We start from the raw sequence: 22,669 nt of genomic DNA on the forward strand, positions 1-22,669 counted from the left end.
GGGATTATTATGGGTGAGTTATGTTGTAAGTTTTAAAACATTATTGGCCTTGGATAGAGTCGAATTTTAGGTATATGATTGATGGATTGGGATAATACTTTACTATTTTTAAGAAGATAATTAAAGTTTATAAAATTGTAGTTTTCTTAGGCATTTTATTTTTAATTAATCTTTGTATAAAAAGATAAACTATATTCATATTAAAACTGAAATACATCATTGTTATAAAATACTTTAAAAATAAAATAAATCAAATAATTAATCAAATTTTTCAAAAATTAACAGTATAATATATAGGGGTAATGTCATAAAAATTCATCAACTTGACACGTTTTCTCATTTTAATCACGCCGTTTAAAAATCGTCATTTTCATACACGAACTACTAATTTTCTCAAATTCATACACCGTTTAAAAATCCGGTGAAATATAATTATTTATTTATTCGTTAAAATATAATCTACTTAACAAATTTTTAATTAATTTATTAATTAGAATTTTATATATGTGTTTTAATTAAAATATATAAATATATTATAATATATCTATATATATATATACACATGTGGTTTTTTATTTAATTAATTGAATTAATAATTAAATCAAATGAATTATTTAATCACCGTTTTGATTTTTAAAACACCATTATTAATTAACTAATTCATCTAGGTAGTGTTGGGTAATATTAGGGTTAAAATTTCCTATACGCCCATTTACATGACACGATATAAAATTAAGCAAGTTCGGGTTAATTTATATGAGCTTGGATTACAAACGGATCAATCGGTTTATTATCCGGTTAGATAGTGAGTTAAACAGGTTAAACCCATCTAATTTGTCTAGGACGTTAAGACGAACCCCGCTCATTAATTGTATTAATTAATTAATTTATTATATATGACTAAATATACGTATAATTTATTAATTGTTGTCTGTTGTACTAAGATTTATAGTTGTTTTAAAGGTTTTTGTTTGATTATACTCATTTAATTAGAACAAATAGTAAATGGGTTAAACATACTCCATTATTAATAAATGTGTAAAATAAATTAAACATATGATTTATTATGACCTATTCTCGTAAACATGTGAGACAATTCGACACGTGTTAATTTGAAAAATTTGTCGAGTTTGAATTATGCATTCTAATATGATGAGTTTTACAAGTTACATATACTATAAAAACCTGTCTATATTTAAATGAATATACGATTTGTTTATAACACGGTGACATAAATTGCTAGCTTTAGATACTATTCATCTTAATCGGGTGCTCCGTAGGTACTATTCATCTTAATCGGATACTCCTTGGGTACTATTCATTTTAATGGGATACTCTGCAGGCAGATGCCCCCATATCCTTAATTCAATCAATACATAATTATATAAAAACAGAAATATAAAAGAGAATTAGGAAACAAAAACCAGATGGTTCATGAAGTGGACCCTTATTCACATGTTGTTTGGGGGAGAGGACACATTGGTGTACCCTCCCAATGAACTAATAAAACAAATTGGGACCAGCTCAATGTGTTCTCTAAATTCTTTTCTTAAAATAAAGAATTGCACTATTTCTTTAAGCTACTTTAATTGGATTGTAATTAAAACCACCAATTCTAATTAGGCAAGGCAATTAATTATATACCATGTTGGTTTTGAGATTAGGAAGACATGAAAGAATAAACAATGATCAAACATTAAAAATAAATAAAATTTAGAATTAAACTATGAAAATAGCTATCGTTAGTTGTTGATAGCCATAGTTAATATGTTGAGCATACATTTGACTCGCTCAGTCTGATCCTTTTGAATTTTCGATTAAACTCAATCTATTTATTATAAATATATTGAACATAAATCATGTATTTATAAACATATATATAACATAAACTACAAATATGATCCATTTATTATAAATAAGTCGACTATGAATCATATAGCACTATATATTTAATTTATTTCTATAAATAAGTATAATATGAATAACATTAACACAACAAGACGCAATACACTATATTTATTATAAACATGCTGAACGGATTTGTGTGTCAATTTGCAACGATATATTTTAAGCCGTATCATAAACGAATCGGCCTGTTTATAACATAAACATATTTAAACTCAATTTTAATTTATTATTTTTATATTAGGCTATTCGTGTTCGCGTGTATAATCCATTTGGACAACTTTAAATAGAACCAAATATACTTTTAGACTTGATCCTCTAATCCAATATCGATTCGGCTAGACCCGTTCGGTTGAAGTAAATAGGGTTGTTTAGTCTTGAGCCGGTTCAGCCCATCCAAATTAATTGACCACAACTCAGAAATAGATGAAGCATTCAATGAAATGGATGGTGGTTGTTGAAACTGCAAAAGTTTCATTGTATATGAGGTGTTGGGAGGCAGCACAACAAGCAGCAAAATTTATTATGTGGTTATATAAACTTAGTAAATTAAAGTAGTAGTAGCTAAAATTGTATTATTTGGGGAAACATACAACAATTCAGTAGCATTCAAGTTTGTCACATCAACTTATCAAAACTCTTAATAACACAAATTCTATATCTTTCAATGTATGCACACAAACAACTGTAAATTTCACGTGGACAAAGCAAAGAAAGCTAGTATAAATAAAGAAAAGCATATAATTGAGTGAGAATGGAGTAACAGATTGGGTTGTGCCTTATTAGCTGGCTCTCACTCGGTGGTGGAACTAGGGTCGCGTGGCCGCCTCATTCCGATTTTAAAATGTTCAAGATCGATGCGTACCGAATAATTACTTTATAAAATAGTATCAAGTATTTTTTAAAAAATTTAAATTAGTCAAACAACATATGTCGTCTAGTCTATTTTTTAAAGTCAAACTATATATCATTCGGTTTAAAAAATAATTCAATGACAATGAAATTCGATAAAAATAAAAATTCCGCCTCACTTAAATAATTTTTTAATTCCACCAGTACTTTCACTCTCATTAACCCACATAAATTCTTCAAATTCTAGGCATACAAAGTTTGAAAATAATTTTGGAGCTTGATAATATTTGAAACATTCTTATTATAGTTACTCAGTTTTATTATATGAATAGTTAATTATTTCCGATTTATTAATTAAATGGTGAGATAAAAAATAAATTGATCAAATTTATGATGGACTTCCAACCGGCAATCACTGATCGTTTTCATATTCGTTATGATATTTTTTTAATATCCTATTTGTTATTATTTTTTATTTCGTCCCTATTTTATTTGGCACCACGTACTACAAATTCACGTTAATTAATTTCTCATATTATATTGCATATCAACATTTGAAAAAATTATACTTAAAAGATAAATTTTAAATAGATATTAAGGTGTAATTGGTTGAACCGCCCGTTTAGTGGGTTTGACCATGTTTTAGGTTTCTATAATCACTCGGACTAGATCACTAGCCGGTTTTTGGCTTTGCAAGTTCAACCTGCCGGTCTGGTCTGGTTTGTAAATCACCGGTGTATAGTAGAATACTTGGCTAAAAAGACAAAACAAAAACTAGGCAAATGCCTACTCTCAAAGCAACCATCATTGTATCTTGAAACCCTTAAAAGAGACCAAACTCCAAAACTTGTTTGATGATCATAATTTCAATCTCATGATGCATTTTCACACATGTATATAGTTATGGAGACACATATCTTAGCTAGCACCCACGTAAATTAAAATTTTGTACTAGAGGTTCCACATGATTGCACGTATATGCCAATAATTTTAGTACAAGCCACACAAATTCTAAGAATTTTGAAGAAAAAAACTCAAGTGCTCGGGTGAGATGTTTGTTTCACGGCTATTACACGAATTAATTATCTTTAGTATAGGATAGGTCACCTAAATTACAAAAGAACAAAAGGTCACTCCGGTTCTCGAATCTGTGTCTTAAGCCAAATAAGTTATTTTACCTTTTAGTCAATTAGATCGCAAACTCGTGATTTATTAGATTCCAATATACAAATTTAAAGATTTAATTGATTAGAGTTATTTATTTGACCCAAAAACACATTAACCCGTGCAATTGCATATAAAACTAAAATATTAATCTTTTAAATAAAGTTGATTGATTTTGAATTGAAATAATTGTCTTAAAACAATTTTAATGGGCCTGGTCACAAGAGGCAACTCTCACGAGAAAATTACAAAAGTGAGCTAAACACGCTCAATTATTACAATAGTGCTAACCCTTCTAATTATTTACATCAATGCTAATTTTAACTTTACAATTAATGTATCAGTTTTCATATTTATTTCACCTAATGCTAACTCTCTCTGAAACTAACATGTGTCCTTCTCTATTCCAACTTTACAATTAACTTTACCATTTCTCTTTTTTTTTACTGTCCTTCTCTATTTCAAATCCAACGTGGCAATGCATATATAGTTTACGAGACTTCATTCTATACTCACCATTTCATTTATCTCCTTATAAATTAATCTCTTAAAATAACAAATTTTATATAAAAAAATATTTAAAGCTCCATTATATTCCTTTTTTTTATAAATAAAATTTCATTAATTTAATAGACTTCAAACTAGATACAGTCGACCCTCTTATAATTAATATACATGGCGGACCAAAAATTTATTAATTATTAAAAATATTAAATTATTAAATTTGTATCTAAAAAAGAAAAAAATATAGTTTAAGTCATTTAATTTGCAAAAACCTAATATTTATATTATATTACAAAAACATCAACTAATAGAGTGTTTATCCCATGCAATAGTTGTTCCATGTCATATGTACAACAAGCCAATTAGCATTTGCGATAGAAATTTTTTCAATTATTATTTGAATTTTTAATCAATACAAATTTTACATGGCTTGATTTGTTGCATGAATAACATGGCACAACGGTTGTATTGGATAATTTTCCAACTAAACACACTTCACAATTTGGCTATTGATAAGTATTAAGCTCACCTTGACCTTTTTAAAAAGCCAATAATAACTGATTAGCCAACTAGCTTGGTAATTAGGTTTGTTGATTTAATCTAAATTTTACTGCATACTTAGCTGGAGATTCCTACTGCATACTTAGAAACCTTGCCTAAATTATGTTTTGTGTTAATTTGTTTAATTAAATAGAGTTTGTTAATGATTACATAATTTGTTTGTAAGGATATCTTAGTTTTTTTCTCTTGCTGTGATAAAACTAGCCTTTGAGAGGTTTAGATTTGCAGTACCCTGCTTGAAATGCTTATGCCGCCTGTTCTTATTTTTCACAAAACTTTCTTAAGAATAACCAAACATATGAAAAAGTATTTAGATATTAGGTAAAGGATACATTTTAACTTTCTTTGTAAAAAAAAGATAGAAAAGTCCAGTATCTAATTGTAAGTGTTTGTTGAATGGTATTGAGTCCAACTCTAATTTTTTAGATTTCTGCTTTTTTTTATCTATGTTATACATAGCATATACATATGTTATACATATCAGATACATATTAAAAACAGTTTAAATATATTTATTTTTAAATATATATTAATTCATCAAACGTGTTTGATATGTTTCTTAAATGTATTTATTAGGTAAATTTTTAATATATAATTACATGATAAATATATCCTTGATATGCGACTTCTCGTCAATGGTGGTACCTCAATGCCTTCGAGATACATTTTCGGTACATCTCCTATACATTTTCGATACATCTTGCATACGTCATTAATACATATCAGAAACACAAAGAATATTTAAATATATATTATATAAATATATATGTCTTTTAGATGTATTTTTAGATACATCTTTCATATACAATTAAAACATGACAAATATATCCTTAATATATCATTGATAAATAATTTACACAATTTACAGAGCATATGACATGTTTTTATTTTAATATATGTTATAGGTAAATTTCAACTACTCGTAAGTTATATATTCAATACGTTAAATATATAACTCAAATACAAATACTATACATATTCGACACATCTTTTATACATATCAGAAATAGTTTAGACCTATAATTTTTATTTTAATATATATATTATGTGTGTATTTTGAAATGTAGTATTATCGATAGATCTCTGATACATTGTATATAATAGTGGTTGTAATTCAAGTGAGGATGTTTATATTGATCAAAGTTGAGTTAAAAAAATCACAACTTATTATTTTTATATTTCAATTTATAGTGAATAGTAACATATCAATAATATATATAATTTGATGCTTGAATTTTATTAAAGCATGTGATATATATATCTTTTAATTTAAAATATATTATACATACATCTTAGAGACACATAAATAGTACATATTAATAATATATTTATTTATTTTTATTTTAGAAATATGAAAAAAAAATCAGATATGTCCTTGTTACATATCCGATACATAACAGATACATAAATGATACATGTTTGAATAGTTTGACAAAATGACGCGTGGCTGATGCACGCAATCTGACGCGCGTGTCAGACGCATGTCAGACGCGTTTCTGACGCGTTTTTGACTTATTCTGACGCGTTTTTGACCTTTTTTTATTTGTTTTTTGTGTGCCATGTGTTGCATTCTCATTGGGAAGGTAATACATGTAAAGTTTCAATTTTTTGAGATGCTCATGTAATATTTCAGCAAATTTAGCATTGTTGTTATTTTCTTCCTCTTTTTGTATAGTTTTGTAATTTTCTCAACTCTCACAGCCGCATCTAATAGCCCAGCCCAAATTTAATAGCTGAAAAGACTTTCGTATCCTTAGAGGAATTTCCCGCCATTATGACAGAGCGGGATCGCGCATTGAGCTGTTAAAACCCTAACGACCCTCAAAATTTCCTCTTTCTCTATCCAAAAATATGGCGCCCTCGACAACGGTCAAATCTGCCGATTCACCGCCTTGTCCGGCCACGACGGACATCACCGAGAACAATCTTCAGGTTCGCCTTTCTCACTTCATTGCAATTTTCTGTTTGTTTCTTGGGAAAATAACAAAAAACTCTTTATTTATTTACTTTTTCTTTATCAACAGCCATTTTTTATTCTGCACAAAGCGTCGTCGTCTCATACAAAACCTAGCAAAAAAGCGAACAAAATACCAAAAACCAGAAGGCGGATCGATTTATCTCCATCAGAAATAAAGAATGAGGAAAACTTAGACAGTGAGAAATCTGAAAATAACGATGATCATGAATTTGTCAATAAAAGAATGGAAGTTTTTGAGACTGTTTGGTCAAAGATCGAGTCAACTATTATCGTACGTATTTTTCATCATTTTTGTACAATCACCTTCAATCATAGTGTAATTTACTTTTTTGTGAGAAGTAAGAATTTTAAACTCTAATTGCAGGATGTATTGAGGGATCTTAACACTAGTGTATTTGACGAAATAAATCGGTGGATTAAAGAGTCTTTTAATACTATCACATCATCTGGAACACCTAATTTTAGTGAAGCAACTCAATCTTTTCCTATTGTGCAAGACATTACTTCGAAACAGATCTTTACTGGACTGGTTCTTACCAGTGAGTGAGTTCTCCAATTAATCATTAATTTCTAATGCCTTATTGCTTGATAAATCATTAGTGAGACAGCTTTGTGATGTGGTTGTGTTGGCACAATGGTTGCAGAGAATATGGAGTTTGTTGATGATCTACTTACGTTCCAGGAGCTTGGTGTTCATTTAAAGTCTCAAGGATGCCATGTGGCGAATCTCTCTTCATTAGATTTCTCGATGAAAAATGGTATTGGTGGCTGTCTAAGAAGTTTATTAAGACAGCTTGCAATGGTTACCTTGGATGTAAGTTAAGGTCACGCATTGTGTATGTAACTCAAAGAACTATCACTTCAAAGAGTTATGCAATTGAAACTTTTTATTTGCTCCTTCCGTATAGGCCCCTGATATGTCTATCTTAGCAACCTGGTATAGAGAACAAGGAAACTGCTGTACTCCTGTTGTTGTTATTGTAGATGATTTGGAGCGATGTTGTGGATCTGTCTTATCTGATTTTATTCTTATGTTGAGGTACTTTGTGCATCTTATTATCATCTTGTAATTTTTTTTGTGTATTTCATATACTTTATAGGATTGCTTATTCCCCCCCCCCCCCCCCCCAAAAATATATGACTTTTTTCGTATTTAATACTTTTTCTACGGGATAAGCTGTGTTTCCCCTATGGGTTTTGGGTTGTCGTATATCTATTACTTTAGGGCCTCAATCCAATTTGTATATTCCTTATACTGTTGATGAAAATGGAATTATCTTATTTGAAGTTTGCATTTTAGCACGTGTTTTGATGCTTTGCATGCACATATATCAACTTTTAATATTTAATATTTAATTTTTTGTATTCCACATTGAAAGTATAATAAGTGCATGCATGGGATGCATATTGAAGATCTTTTAATTGCTTAAGAAGAGAAATGTGTGTGGTTATTCAGAATACAACTCTATAATATTTGTTCTTCTTTTCTTTTTATATACTTCATCACTTAATTATACCATTATGTTTTAGATCACCTTGAAAATGTCTAACTATTTTGGAAATGGTTTGGAACATTTACATTTATGAAAGAGTCACAGCCCACTGAACCGGATTAATCTTTCATGTTGTACCCTCTTAAGTCGTTAGTTTGCCAATTTTACATGATGTGGCGTTATTTGTGATGGAATATTTTTGCTTTGGTTGGTTGATTATAAAAGCTTGTCCCTATCCAACGAAGTGGACTTTCAATAACAATTTTGTGAAGCTATGCAATGCATCCTGATTTGTTATGTTCTTTTCCCTGGTCTTGTTACCGAAATGTCTGCTTGCCAATTCTTATTTATTTAACTTATCTATAGTTTCTCATAATGTTTCGCTTACTGCTCTTTTGTTTCACAGTGAATGGGTATTAAAAATTCCAGTGATTTTAATCATGGGAGTGGCAACAACTCTAGATGTGTTGAAAAATATACTTCCTTTAAATATGCTTCATCATTTGCGCCCTTGCAAATTCATTTTGGGTACCCCATCCGAGAGAATGGATGCAATTGTGGAGGCTGTCCTTGTGAAACAGTGTTCAGGTTTCCGTATAAGTCACAAAGTAGCTACTATTATGAGAAATTACTTTGTAATCCAGGATGGAACTGTAACATCTTTTATAAGAACTTTAAAGGTGAGCAATTTATTTAGTGCGGATATGATAACTGACATTATTGTGCTTTAGACCATTGTAATTTTTCCTGTTTGGGGATTTATGCCATGCCTAATTAATTTTTAATTGAATTTTTTCTTTCAGATAGCATGTGCTCAGCATTTTTCTGTGGAACCCCTAAGCTTTTTGCTCCTATGGTATCTTCTTGAAGAGGACACTAAGGTTATTCTCAATTCCTATTCTTTTGTAAATTCAAACACTTTTTTGATGCCCTATTATGGCGTATTGGTCTCATTTTCTAGTTGGTTATTTTTGCTGTTTTCTTTCATTACCTTATGATGGGCAGAGCTGATTTTGGACATATTATATGTTATGGGATAGATGCAGTGACATGTATTCTTTGAGAAATCAGCTATGATAAGGGATAGATGCAGACATATATTCTTTGAGAAATTATCTTGCATGAACTTTTAGAAAAGCAGTTCAGTGATGGAGAACTTCTTTCGATTCTTATAATCTAAGAAATCAGAATTTCCTGATCAGTTAATTCCTGTCTTATAAGCATGCACAATGTCAGACGGTAATAACATATGATTTAAGTAGCAATTATTAGCCTGTTCTGGTTTTCTAACCTGCTTTGGATGCTAAATTTGTGCATAGTTGCCAACTAGTTTGCCCCTGTTTCTCTGGTAGTCTTTTCCCTTTGGATTGAAACACCTTATTGTTTGTCATTAATGAATATTCACTTCTCAATTGTTTTTCTTTTAATTTTTTAGTTGATTTTCCATCATTTAAGGTATTGCAGAGTGAAAATTATGGACTATCGCCAGAAAATATGCTGAAGCGTGCTTTTGAGCTTCCATCTTGTCTGAGGTACTGTAAAGCATCATTCTATCTGTTTTTCAGTTATCAGGCCAAATATTTGAATGAAAATTTGGATGATGAATTGAATATAAAATCTATTGCCAGAAATAAGGTGGCTGAACAGAATGGTGATGCTTTGGTCCACGGGCTGTCAGAATTGAAGAAATTATGCAGTCAGTGGAGTACCGTAGTTATGGTGAGAGTTTTTTCTTCCTCAGATGTTTTTCTATTTTTACTATCCTGTTGTGACATTGCTGTTTTCCTTTTGAGTTATATCTCTCATCTATGGTCTATGCAATGCCCTAAAGTATCACTACAAGAGTCGATCAAATATTGGTTTGTTGACAATTTTAGTACCAGTGTTAATAATTATTATGCACTTGATTTGTTTCTGCTACCTTTTAGCTTTATCAATGCTTGGCTTGGACCTAATTTATGTTTTGACTGAATCTGGTTTGCAAGTGTCTATATGAAGCAGGAAAACGTGATAATATCCGACTGTTAGACTTATTCTGCGAGGCCCTTGATCCAGAGTCAGATATGTTACGGGCCAGCGGGTTACAGAAAGATCCCACACTATCCCCAAGAAGTCAAGATAGGAATAAAAGAATTCTTGGTTTAAAAAAGGGTGGTTTTATCAGTCAAGCACTACGCAAGGTTAGGTAAGTGACAAGTTCTCATATCTACTTTCACTTGTGCAAGTCTTATGCTTTGAAGGTTCTATAAGGCTACCTGGACAACATTTTGTGTCATTTCTTAAATATTTAAATTTTTCTCTGTTGTATTTGCTTCTAGATTGATTTGTTTAACAATTCTTATTCTTAGACTTGTGCACCAGGCATAAAAGGGATTGTTCACATATGTTTAACTGGTGAACAAAAATAAGAACAATTAAGAACTTCAAAGCTTAGAAAATATACACATCTCTCTGACTTTAATCCTGAATCTCGTTTACTTTATGATTCAAAACTATTTTCTATTGCCTTCTTTGAACTTATCTTATTCTTGCTACAGATTAGGTTGTGAATTGGGATTCTTCTTTCTCAGCTATAAAAAAACAATACTTCTTACTCTCTGTTACTAGACACTGACATTTAAATTCAATCAGGGATCTTCCAACAGTGCAGCTATATGAGTTGCTTAAAGGCTGGGAAACGCATTCAGCTGATGTCCCTCAGGTATGTCCCTGAACTATTTGGCAACTACACTTAAACATGTTAATGTTGCGGGGCCAACTGTTTGTGTTTGAAATATCATGCATGCGATTGCTTGTTTCTAGTGCACTTTGCTGAGTGAATAATCATATTCCTTTTCTGGATGAATTTGACAACCATCGGAATTATAGTGTAATTGAATTTCATATTGCTACTTGATTATGTATGTCTTACTTTCAACATTGCTTAAATATTACTTGAAGTATTATTTATCTGTCATCGAGTAGAATTCTTTGTTTTCTATCTTTGGAATTTGTTGACCCATATTTATCTATGTTTTTATAGATCCATGACAAAGTGAAGGAGCTTTTATCAACCTTGAAATTTGACCAAGGCAAGAGTTTGAAACAAGATGTGGTCGGTGTATCCAAGTAAGTTTTATTGCACCTTATGCTGCCAGCATGCTACAATGTCTGGAAATTGCTTTTCTGTGTCATATGTTGTGCTTAATTTCCACAGTTTTTGATGAAATATGTAGATATTGAGGTCCTTAATACATTGTGAGATTGTCATATTTGGTACCATTTTAATTTATAGGCCATAGTTAAGTTGAGGCTGGGTCAGTGATAATAAGTTACATCATTTTGATCTGCATGATGCCATTGAGGAAGATAATTGTTCAGGTGCCTAGTTGCTTTCCTTTTCTGTTCTTCAACTTCTTTTGTCTTGGTAATTTATTTGTTTCTATCATAGCCCCAATGGATGATTCAATAAGGTAGAAACTCTTTTGGGATTTTACAAGGTCAATCTCTTTGTTGGTTCTTGTTGTTCACATATTTCTTGTAATTGTATCTGGAAGCTGTTGGAATCACTTACTGTAGTAGCTTATTTTTTGCCAACAATGACAGGAGAACTGCATTGCGGAGCCATTTGAATTTTGAGGATTCCAAAGTAGCAAATGAGAAAACTGTAAGACTAGCAGAATATATGGTTAGGTGGGAATATTCTATCTTTATTTTCTTATTTTTCCTTTTTAATCTTTTTCTTTCCCTTTCTTTTAAAATATGATCCACTACCACATTGATTCCATACCATGCATCTATGATTAAATTTCCAAGTTCTCACAAAATTTTGGAGATGATTGATTAATTATCAAAGATGCCTTTTGTAATTGCTTTGTCATGCTTTCTGTATCTGAAATGTTCCTAGAATTATGGATTTTGGAGAGCGTATCAAGGACATCCTTGGATACTATTGATAATTTTTGTTTGCTTTCTAATGCCATTCTGATAGCAAAAAGTTGATCATTGGCCATTTAATTTTTGATTTAAGCTGCAAGTTTTAATTGGAGGATATTAGAATCTTGTTAGTAATGTGCTAGTTCTAATTCGGAAGGAATGAAAGACAAACCTTTTGTTTAGGTTGTATTTTGAGCCCAAATAACAGGGGCCGAGATTGACACAATGTAATGCTAATAACATCTATGAGTCTATAGCTTCTGAATGTGATGAAAAAACTTGTCGCAAAATGATAATAGTATAACTAATAACATTGTGGCTGTAGCTTATTTGAATAAGTTTCGTTCACACTTCACACATTTCCCCTCTTGTTTTTGATCTATGGACAGAAAATAACGTTCGATTTTGAGTGTGAGCATACTGGAGAGTTTTAATTAGTATCCAGTGATTTTTAAGATCATGAATGTGAATATAGCCAGTGTCTGTAGATCAGGTGAAAAGGATCTGAACAAGTTTTGCGAGCAACAGAGGAAGAAGGCCTCTTGATAGAATGTATAGAATATAGATAGGATATGGGTTGGTGGAGAAAAAGAGTAGCTTCAACAAATGAAAAGGGATAGCATCTATACTTATCATTTGTAAAACCTATACTTTTATCATTCTCCTAAATTACTCTTTCTTACTTATTAGGTTTTCAACTTCTTACTATGGTTGCCTTTTTAAATTTATACATATTAATTGATTGTAGTTTGTCATGCTTTCTATAACTAAAGTCTAAATACAATTTATTGAGGATTTAGTTGAATTGGCCAATTTATTTCTTTTGAAATTGACAAAACAATGATTAATAGCTCAAATGGTATAAGCGCCATGGGTTCAAATCCAACCACAAGCGCTCCTCCTCCCCAATTATCAAAAAAAAAATCTCTAGTTAAGTTCTAAAATATTCACATAAACAGTGTCAGATTCGGTCTCTGGTTTCGCATAAAAGAATGTGAACTAATAGTGTAATTCAGGACTTCTCTTGCTTATGAACAATTTTCAGTTTTGTATAGATTGAACTGAATTTACTAATTAATTAATTCGGCTGGTTTATGGTTTAGTTTGAGCCATGTCCAGTTACAGTTACCAATTCTTTTCAGAGTTAAATCATGCACCGAGTTTCGTAACTTGCTTTGTAATATTATGCTTTGCATTAAATTTCTCAAGATTTGGATAGTTTGGTATAGAAATTGCATCTCTTAGGAACTTCTTGAGAAAAAATGGAATGACAAATCTTCGTCATATGTGTCATAGTATATTTTTTCTTGCAGTCAATGCTGATATTACAGTATTTCCGTTGTAAATTATCTGGACTGAAATAAATTAATCTTTGCATTTGTCTTGTTTACTTTCCATGTGCTTGAGGTTTACTGTAAATAGTTAATCTGAGGATGATTCTTTAATATATATATATACGGCTCTCCATTTGTGCAACAGAAACCATATGAAGCCCATTGAGTGCGTAGCTTTTCATGAAATTGTCTGCTTCAACAATGTTGCCAGCCTTCAAACGGTAAGTATTTGAAGAATTACTTTCCTTGAGAATGTACTTGCACCAGCCATCAGGTTTATTATAAGAGAACATTTTAGTTTACTGATCTGAAATTAGCTCATAGATACCAGTAAACTTTTTCAAGAAATATTAATCCTCTAATTGCATGCTAGAATTTGTGCTATCACAAGTTAGCCCCATATACTTTCATTGAATAAATCCTAAATGTTGAGTTGCGACTGTATCCAACTGTGGTATTGGCAACCTATGTCAAATCTAGGGTTTAAATAGTGATATCAGTCGTGTTAATGCTGCAGTATTGAGCATGTCACTACAAATTTTTCTTAGCGAGTTCACCATTTAACTTAAGTTTCAACAGCCAAATAATATACTAACAGTACATTTTTTTGATATCAATACATCACAGTGTGTGATTTAATGCTAAATATGTACTCTAGCCGGCTGAAATTTGGATTGGAGAAGTCGTGATTTCCTAGCTGGTGGAATTTATTATGTGAGGTGTGGGTATCAATTGCCTTAAGTGTTTATGAAAAACTGCCTTTTTGATGGAGATATAAGGTGATGCTACTTTCCTAGATGTAGTATGACTAGGAGTTAGAGCATATGGAGCCTCTTTTCCAGAGGTTACCAGGAAAATTAAGATGACTGAATAAGTATTACAATTCACCTATAACATGATTGGCGGCTCTTAAATTTCATCATCTAATCTTTGAGGTAACAACCTGATAAATAGGGTCTTCTGATTGTCAAGAGGTACTAAATTTATTTTGCATTTTCCGTCGACCAACTTTACTAGCGAAATTATAAATTTAAAAGTTCAAACATCATTTGAATTTCCAATTTTCATTATGCCTTCTGATTCAAAGAAGTGAAGTTTATGTGTTGCATCTCTATGCTTTTACTACTAAATGTCGTAGGCTTTAATTGGAGATCCAAGAAGAAGGATTCAAGTTGATCTTTGGGAATTTTGTAATATAATCAAGTGCGGTTGTTGTGGCAGGAGCGGCAATACCGTGCTGCCATCGGTGCATGATTCCTCTATTATGTAAGTGGTTTCCTCATTATTTATTTTCTTGGTTGTAATTTTATAATGGAGTTGAATTATAAATCTATCGACAATAACCTGTGTAGGATGATATTAATTAATTAATTAATTAATTATGGTCATGGTCTTCTCATCTTCGAGCACTAAACTAAAAACTTATTTTACCTCGTGAGATATTAACCTGAAAATACACAACACATAAATGAACATTTGCAAGGATTTAGCGTAGGGCTCATTTAATTTACTAAATTCTGGGAGAAATGAGGATGAGAAGGGAAATGAAAGTGACTTTTATTGTTTATGTTTGGTTAGAAAAAATTACATGATAATGGAAATGAGTGATGAATGAAATTCGTTCTTCCCATTCTGTCCCGTAGGAATTAATTTTATTTCCATTATCTTTGAGTCTCATTCTCATTTCCTACTCAATCAAACAATATATTAAATTAATTACTCTTATTCTCATTCTCTCTTTTTGATTATGATTTCATTTCTATTTTTGACTTGGAACCAAAGGAATGCTTACTAATTAAGTGCCAAAGAAACTTGTGGACTTTGGATTTGGTTTTTCCTATTTCCTCGGGTTCAGACTTGAGTTAAGACTTTAACCAAACTGTATGATATATTTTATCGCATTTAGTTGCTGTTGAGCATACATTTTAATCATGAAAGTTGAAGTTGTAAAACACAATTATTGTTCATATATATATATTTTTGAGAAGTCTAGCACTTAAAATAGGATCTTAAATAAACATTTGGTTTACCCTTTTTAGCTCTTGAAAAAGATTATATATCTATTGATACTTTGATAGAGTTCTGTTAGTCTATATATATACTAAACGGGTGCCTAGGCCTTATGGTAAAAAGGAGGAGCTACTCAAGGTTAAATGACCTGAAGATTCCAACTTTTACCTCTTCAGGTATACTTTAGCTCAAGAGCACGGGGATCTTATTAATCTTCACGACTGGTATCAATCCTTCAAGTCGGTAATTCTTAGCTCCAGCAGTAAAGGGAAACCTCGGACAAAGCATTCTCCATCGCCAAAGAAAAGAAAAGTTACAACTGAACCTGTCAAACCAAGCGAAGCATCAATTCAGTATCCTTCAAATTAAGTTTTACATAGCTTTTTACGCTCCTGTCTTTTCTCGCGGTCAGTTTAGACTAGTAGCATATGCATTGCGGAATTTTGATTGATTTTCCAGTTTCACGAGCCAATTAATTATACTTTTGTCCCTTTAGACATTTCACCCTCAAAAGTAAACAGAAGTTAATATCATAATAATCCTCTGCATTATGCACAAAACAACCCTTTTGGTCCTCTTTTGCGGGACCTTCGTGCTCACTAGTTGTCGATGGCATTGTTGAAATTTAAATCTAAATTGAGATCCTTTAACTTGTTTCCCAACAGAGCAAGGTTTTGCAAGGCAATAACAGAGCTCCAGATTACAGGACTTATTCGAATGCCTGGGAAAAGGCGGCCAGATTATGTCCAGAGAGTGGCCTTTGGATTGTAGGATGGTAGTAAGTATTGAAGTAGTTCCTGCTTGCTTCAATTGCTCCTTTACTTTTGGTATGTTCTATGGACCAATTTGTGTAATTATTTACTTCATGTCAAAGTAGCTAAAATTATTTATAACATAATTTTTTTTAGCAATTGCGTCGGTTGCCGACACTTTCTACCTGTCTAGATTCTAAGAAGGAACAACCCTTTTATATATGCTTGGAGCTTAGTCAGCATACTCGAATAAAATACCTTTTTTTTTTATCGGAAACTACCCTTTTAAATATGCTTTCACCATTCCTCTCAAAAAAAAAAAAATGCTTTCACCATAAGTCAGGCTATTTTTTTTTCTTTTTGTTGTTATTTAATTTTTTTACCACTAGATATACAAATTAAACATATCTTTGTTAGGTCTATAGTTAAACGTACATTTTGTTACTTACATTCTCTATTTTTAACAGTTTCTCTGAACTTGTTTTCCGCTGGTCATCATTTTTTGTGCACTTGGATGCATAAGTTTCTGTTTGGTTTAAATAATTTTACAATTTTTATGAAATTCATTTGATTTTTTGTGTTTGGTTTAAATGAACTTTTATTATTTAAATTTATATTTAATCTCGAAATACAATACTTATTTTATTTAAAATAGTTTTGAATCGGAGTATTTTTGAATGGGGAATTACGTCGCTCTTTGATCTGCAGAATAAGGCCTACGAGCTCTCTGTTTTAGTTTGATGGCAGAGATCTCTCCACATCATATGTTTATATTTAAAATTCAGGAAATCAAACATAAAATTTTATTTTCAAATTATTTTCAAGTCATTTAGAAATGAAATGAAATGGAATGAATTCTACACTAGAATTGGTCCAATTAGGCCCTTAGTCATTTTCGATTAAGTTAGAGAGAATTAGAGAAATACCTAAATAAGAAAAAAATTAGCAATTACCTACCACAATATTTGGACTTGATTTACCTACCTACCCATGTCAGCTAATTAGTTTTATATCCTACTCTATTTGTTTTTATACCTAAAAATTACTCCATTTGTTTACAGTGTCTTCTTCTTTTTCTTTTCATCTTTTTCAGTTTATTTAAAAAAAACAAAAAACAAATCAGCAAATCAAATCTAATCTCCAGCTCATAACATTTTAGAAAATTAATTTATGTGATTTTATTACTATTTCTTAAAGTTTTATTACTAGTTTCAAATTTATTTTCCAATTCGCTCGAATTTTTAATTCGTAGTCAAATCGCTTCAAATTTCACTTGGAATTCAAATCTAACGATCATAACTTACTCCATAAATAAAGAAAACTGATAATTTTTTATTTATTTGTTCTATTAAAAACGGGTTCTAACTGTTTCAAACATAGTTTCAAATACAGTTTCAAATGTAGTTTCAGACAGTTTCATGCAATTTTTAAAAGACATATTTATTATCATTTTAAAAAAATTATACAATGGTTTCAAACAGTTTACAAGTGTATCAAACAGTTTCCAAAAAACAGCTTCAAACATTTTACAATAGTTTCAAACAGTTTATAAAGGTTTCAAACAGTTTCATAAAACACAATTTGCAACCTTTATCTAAAAACAGTTTTAAACAATTTATAAAGGTTTCAAACAGTTTAAAACGGTTTCTAAAAACACTTTAAAACAGTCTCAAAAATAACAGTTTCCAACCGTTTAGAAAGGTTTCAAACAGTCTAAAACAGTATCTAAAAAACACTTTCAAACAGTCTAAAAATAACAGTTTCAAATAGTTTTAACAAAACAGTTTCAAACAGTATAAAACAGTTTTGAAAAAACAGTTTTCAACAATTTTAAAATTAATTTAAAAACGTTTGAAGACTATGTCAAAACATCATTAATGAAAAAAAAACGATTTTTTTCAAAAAAAATTGAAAAAAATACCAAAAATCGATAATACAATTAAAACAACATAGAAAGAAGAAGAAGAAGAAGATGAAGAAGAAAAAGATTCTGAAAAAAAAAAAGATCAATGATGGCGATGACGGGAAACTTCGTTTTTTCTTGAGACGAATTAAGTCGAATTTTTCATAATGGACTCTTCTTTATCTTGAATTTTTAGATAGAATATGTTAAGAAATTTCATTAAAATAAAAAAAAACGTAAAAAAAAGTTGCAGAGAAAGGAAAGAAGAAGAAAATAAAGAAGAAGAAGAAGAAAGAGGGAGAAAAGAAGTAGTAGAAAGAGAAAAGAAAGAAAGAGAAAAAGATAAAAAAAAAAAAGTGCACATGTGTCTTACATGAGTGGAGTAAAAATGCTAATAAATTAAAATTCTAATTGGAGTAGAGATAGAAACATTATAAAAAGAGAGTAAAAATATAAATTTTTAAAATTGAAGTATTTAAAACAAATAAATCTAAAAACAGAGTATTTTGTGTAAATTCCTCATTAAGTTATGGTCACCTATGAGGTTCATATATGAGAAAATAGGGTTACCATCGTTTGTAATAATAGAGATAAAACTAAAAAGGAAAATTAATTTATGGTCAGCTCAGCTATCTGGTCAATTAACTCTGTAATATGTGAACCCATCACGCCGAAGTACAACTCTAGTCTCTCTCTCTATCCCTCATATTTTCATTTTACTTGATTTAGTTTAGCAGCGGGGGATGATCTTCTGATATGGCTAGTAATGCTAAATCCACCGGCTGAATACATAGTTTGACCCCTGAACTTGTACCCTTTTACCCATCAAACCCCTAAACATAACGTCTCTCCTATCGAACCTCTGAACTTGTCAAATAATCCGATTTGACCCCTGAACTTGATAAAAACGTAAATATTGAACCCCTCCGTACACAATTTTTTCTAGAATGTTTCAAGTGACAGGTGGCACAGAGGGGTTCAATATTTACGTATTTATCAAGTTTAGGGGTTAAATCGGATTATTTAACAAGTTCAGAGGTTCGATAGGTGAGACGTTAAGTTTAGAGGTTAGATGGGTAAAAGGGTACAAGTTCAGGGGTCAAACTATGTATTAAGCCAAATCCACCTATAATATGAATTGGGCAGTCATGGTGGTGACTTGCTCGGTGAATTTACACGTAGTTGTAGTTTGAGAAATTATAAATTCAATATACATTTACAAAATGAATTTAATTTATTGCTGATAATTCATGATATATGAAATAAAAACAAGTAAATGGATTGTTTTTTTTGTAAAAATTGTGGAATTCTCAATGAATAAGATTTATGATACGAATCATTCCCAGACTTGGTGGAAAGAACATTGTAAGTCGACTTGGGAGTTTTAGGTTCGAATCCTTCTTTGAAATATTGATAAATATAAACATTGGCGGTTTTTACCATAAATAACTAATTCAGTCAATATGAATAAAAATAGAAATAAAATGAATATTTAACATGTACTTTATCTTTTTGTTTAACCAATTTAAAAAAATAAAAGTAAAAATAATTTTTTTTCTTCATAATATCGCATGCTAAATAAATATGGACTGAGATTCCCTCAAGTTCAAATGAACTTGAGGAGGTCATGTTCACGATCTACACCGTTCATTATAAAATGAACGGTAGATTAATTTGATTAAAATTGTACTTTTTTTATCTACACCGTTGTAGGTGTAGATCGTGAACATGAGCTCCTCAAATTTATTTTAAATTAAAGTTTATTTTAAACTTGAGGGAATCTCAATCCAATAAATATTTATTAATTGTGTGTGAATGATTATGAAATATCCATTATGGGTAAAAATTGCCCATTTTGCAAACACCACTATACAACACAATCATCCTACGATCCACAGAGTTCCAAAATTAGCGAAAATAGATTTTTGAAAAGAGAAAATTGGATTTGTTTTTGGCAGTCTAAAAGCAGAGACTGCGCGTCAATATATAAAGAAGTGGAAAATTTACCACAAATCTCTCTTCACCCTCAATCTCCGCTCTCTCTCTCTCTCTCTGTTTAACAGCCATTGAAACACAATTGAAATTAATTATACTCTCCTATTACTACAAAACTAAATCCAAATCATATTTAATAATTTGCATTTCTAATCTCTCTTCTTCAAGATCCGCATTCCCATTCTTCAGGTACTCTCTCTAATTTCATTTTATTTTTAAATCTTTGTTTGATCTGTTTATGATGCGTTTCTTGAATTTTTTTAGCAATTTGGTTATGATCATTATTTATGAATATGCTGCATTTAGATTTATTGTAAATCTTTAAATTGCACAGCTGGATCTTCTCGAATTATATTGTTTTTGTATTACTTTGAGCTTGATTTTCTTGCAAGTTATGGATCTAACCGCGTGTTTTTTATATCTGAGAATGGCTCGGATATTTAATTAATTATAAGGAATTTTTGGTGTGTTGTTTCTAATCACATGAATTCATTTTGTTATTTTCTTTTGATAAATTGAACAGTTAAAGCATTTGATCTGTGATATAGAATTATAATTACCAACTGCACAATGACCATGGTCAATGGTGAGCTTCACACTGTGGATACAAATGGAAGCATTACAAATGATAACAAATCTTTTAAGTTCTTTGTGGGTTATGATCCGCGAGAAGATATCGCGTATCAGGTTTGTCGCCATTCGATCATGAAGCGATCTTCAATTCCTGTAGAGATTAACCCGATTGTTCAGTCGGAACTTAGGAAGAAAAACCTTTATTGGCGTGAGAGAAATCAATTGGAGAGCACGGAGTTTTCGTTCACTCGGTTCTTGACTCCGTACTTGGCCGGCTATGATGGTTGGGCGGTGTTTGTTGATTGTGATTTCCTGTATTTGGCTGATGTTAAGGAGTTGAATGATTTGATTGATGATAAATACGCTATTATGTGTGTGCAACATGACTATACCCCGAAAGAGACCACGAAAATGGATGGAGCGGTGCAAACTGTTTATCCTAGGAAGAATTGGTCTTCGATGGTGTTGTACAATTGTGGGCATCCGAAGAACAAGTCGTTGACTCCTGAAGTTGTGAATACACAAACCGGAGCGTATCTCCACCGTTTTCAGTGGCTTGACGATGAAGACATTGGCTCAATTCCGTTTTTGTGGAATTTTCTCGAGGGGCATAACAAGGTTGTGGAAGGTGATGCCACGACTTCTCCAAAAGCAATTCATTATACTCGCGGAGGACCATGGTTTGATGCGTGGAAGAACTGTGAATTTGCAGACTTGTGGTTGAAGGAAATGGAAGAATACAAGAATGAGAATGCAAACAAGAAGGTCAGTGACAATTAAGAAGAATGTGGCATTATTTGTAGTTGTATTAGTGTTGTTAATCTCTTATGCTTTATTTATAATCTATTCTTTAAGATAAATTTGTTATGTGTATCCATAGATTTATGACTCTTCTCTAGAGTTTGCAATAGTCACCGCTACCACATAGGAATTTTTTAGCGTTGCAAAAATGTCGTCTAATTGTTTATCACCTTGTTGGAGGTGTATACTATGAATGTATTGTGCAGCATAGCTATGTGCTTATAGCAATATGCTTTATTTGATAAAACTGCCTTTAAGATTGAATGTTGCTTTTAGAGTTTGGAACATTAGAAATCTTTGAATTCTTGACCTTAGACTTGGCCTTCTTAAGTTGATTTATGATGAGATGATGCTTTCTTTTCATTATCTTGGTATGGACGATTATTCATGAGTGTATATGCACATTATAGCCGATTCTAAAGGATCAACATTAAAAATTATATGAGCGGAATGAGAAATATATAAGTCGGAAGAATTTATAAATTCGAATTCATGGTTGCAGTTCTTTTTCTGGACTTTTGATTGGATTTTGCTGGGGTGTTAAGCTGTAAATGAGTAGTTATATGTTGGTTGAGCCATAAGACAGGCTGGAGAGTAAATGGTCAATGAAATTGGTTCACATGTGGATTCTTGTGAATGCCAGCTCTCAAAGTTGATAGTTGACTCCTCTATTTCGGGATTTTCTTATAGGAAATGTCTTTGGAAGGTCAAGTTCATAATGGGTTCAGTCCAGCCCATTTATAAAGGGTCAACGTGCCAAATATAAGGCCCTAGCCTGCTAGCATGCACAACAAATATAAGGCCTCTTTAGATGTACCTATAAAAAGTTAAAATATTTTCAAAAATATAATGTCAAAATTAGTACTTAAAAGTTACAATTTGTATTTTTTTTCTTTTGCAAAAATAACTTTTATTATTCTCAAAATTAT

The 22,669-nt window shown here is 31.2% G+C and overlaps 2 protein-coding genes across 5 annotated transcripts; both read left to right on the forward strand.

Annotated features, from left to right (window-relative positions):
* Positions 1 to 6,696: 6,696 nt before the first annotated feature.
* Positions 6,697 to 16,654, forward strand: LOC126674588 (origin of replication complex subunit 3). Of its 3 annotated transcripts, none has more exons than XM_050369063.2 (17): positions 6,706 to 6,918; positions 7,011 to 7,235; positions 7,329 to 7,503; positions 7,609 to 7,778; positions 7,873 to 8,003; positions 8,864 to 9,137; positions 9,261 to 9,338; positions 9,922 to 9,989; positions 10,086 to 10,176; positions 10,443 to 10,642; positions 11,089 to 11,158; positions 11,480 to 11,565; positions 12,043 to 12,129; positions 13,852 to 13,927; positions 14,845 to 14,972; positions 15,893 to 16,069; positions 16,382 to 16,654. In XM_050369063.2, exons 1-17 carry the CDS (start codon positions 6,838 to 6,840, stop codon positions 16,485 to 16,487), a joined length of 2,223 nt encoding a protein of 740 aa, XP_050225020.1. In that variant the 5' UTR covers positions 6,706 to 6,837; the 3' UTR covers positions 16,488 to 16,654. The 3 variants fall into 3 exon arrangements, with proteins under 3 accessions (XP_050225021.1, XP_050225020.1, XP_050225019.1); XM_050369062.2 differs by having other exon boundaries at positions 6,707 to 6,918; positions 9,913 to 9,989; XM_050369064.2 differs by lacking the exon at positions 16,382 to 16,654 and having other exon boundaries at positions 6,697 to 6,918; positions 9,913 to 9,989; positions 14,928 to 14,972; positions 15,893 to 16,031.
* Positions 16,655 to 20,245: 3,591 nt separating this feature from the next.
* LOC126674845 (protein CDI) lies at positions 20,246 to 22,004 on the forward strand. 2 transcript variants are annotated; one of them, XM_050369369.2, is made up of 2 exons: positions 20,246 to 20,555; positions 20,890 to 22,004. In XM_050369369.2, the coding sequence occupies exon 2, from the start codon at positions 20,937 to 20,939 to the stop codon at positions 21,717 to 21,719; it is 783 nt and encodes a 260-aa protein (XP_050225326.1). In that variant the 5' UTR covers positions 20,246 to 20,555; positions 20,890 to 20,936; the 3' UTR covers positions 21,720 to 22,004. The 2 variants fall into 2 exon arrangements, with proteins under 2 accessions (XP_050225326.1, XP_050225327.1); XM_050369370.2 differs by having other exon boundaries at positions 20,915 to 22,004.
* The last annotated feature ends 665 nt before the right edge of the window (positions 22,005 to 22,669 follow it).

The sequence above is a fragment of the Mercurialis annua genome, linkage group LG3 (genome assembly GCF_937616625.2).
Source record: "Mercurialis annua linkage group LG3, ddMerAnnu1.2, whole genome shotgun sequence".
In the NCBI taxonomy this organism is placed as follows: domain Eukaryota; kingdom Viridiplantae; phylum Streptophyta; class Magnoliopsida; order Malpighiales; family Euphorbiaceae; genus Mercurialis; species Mercurialis annua.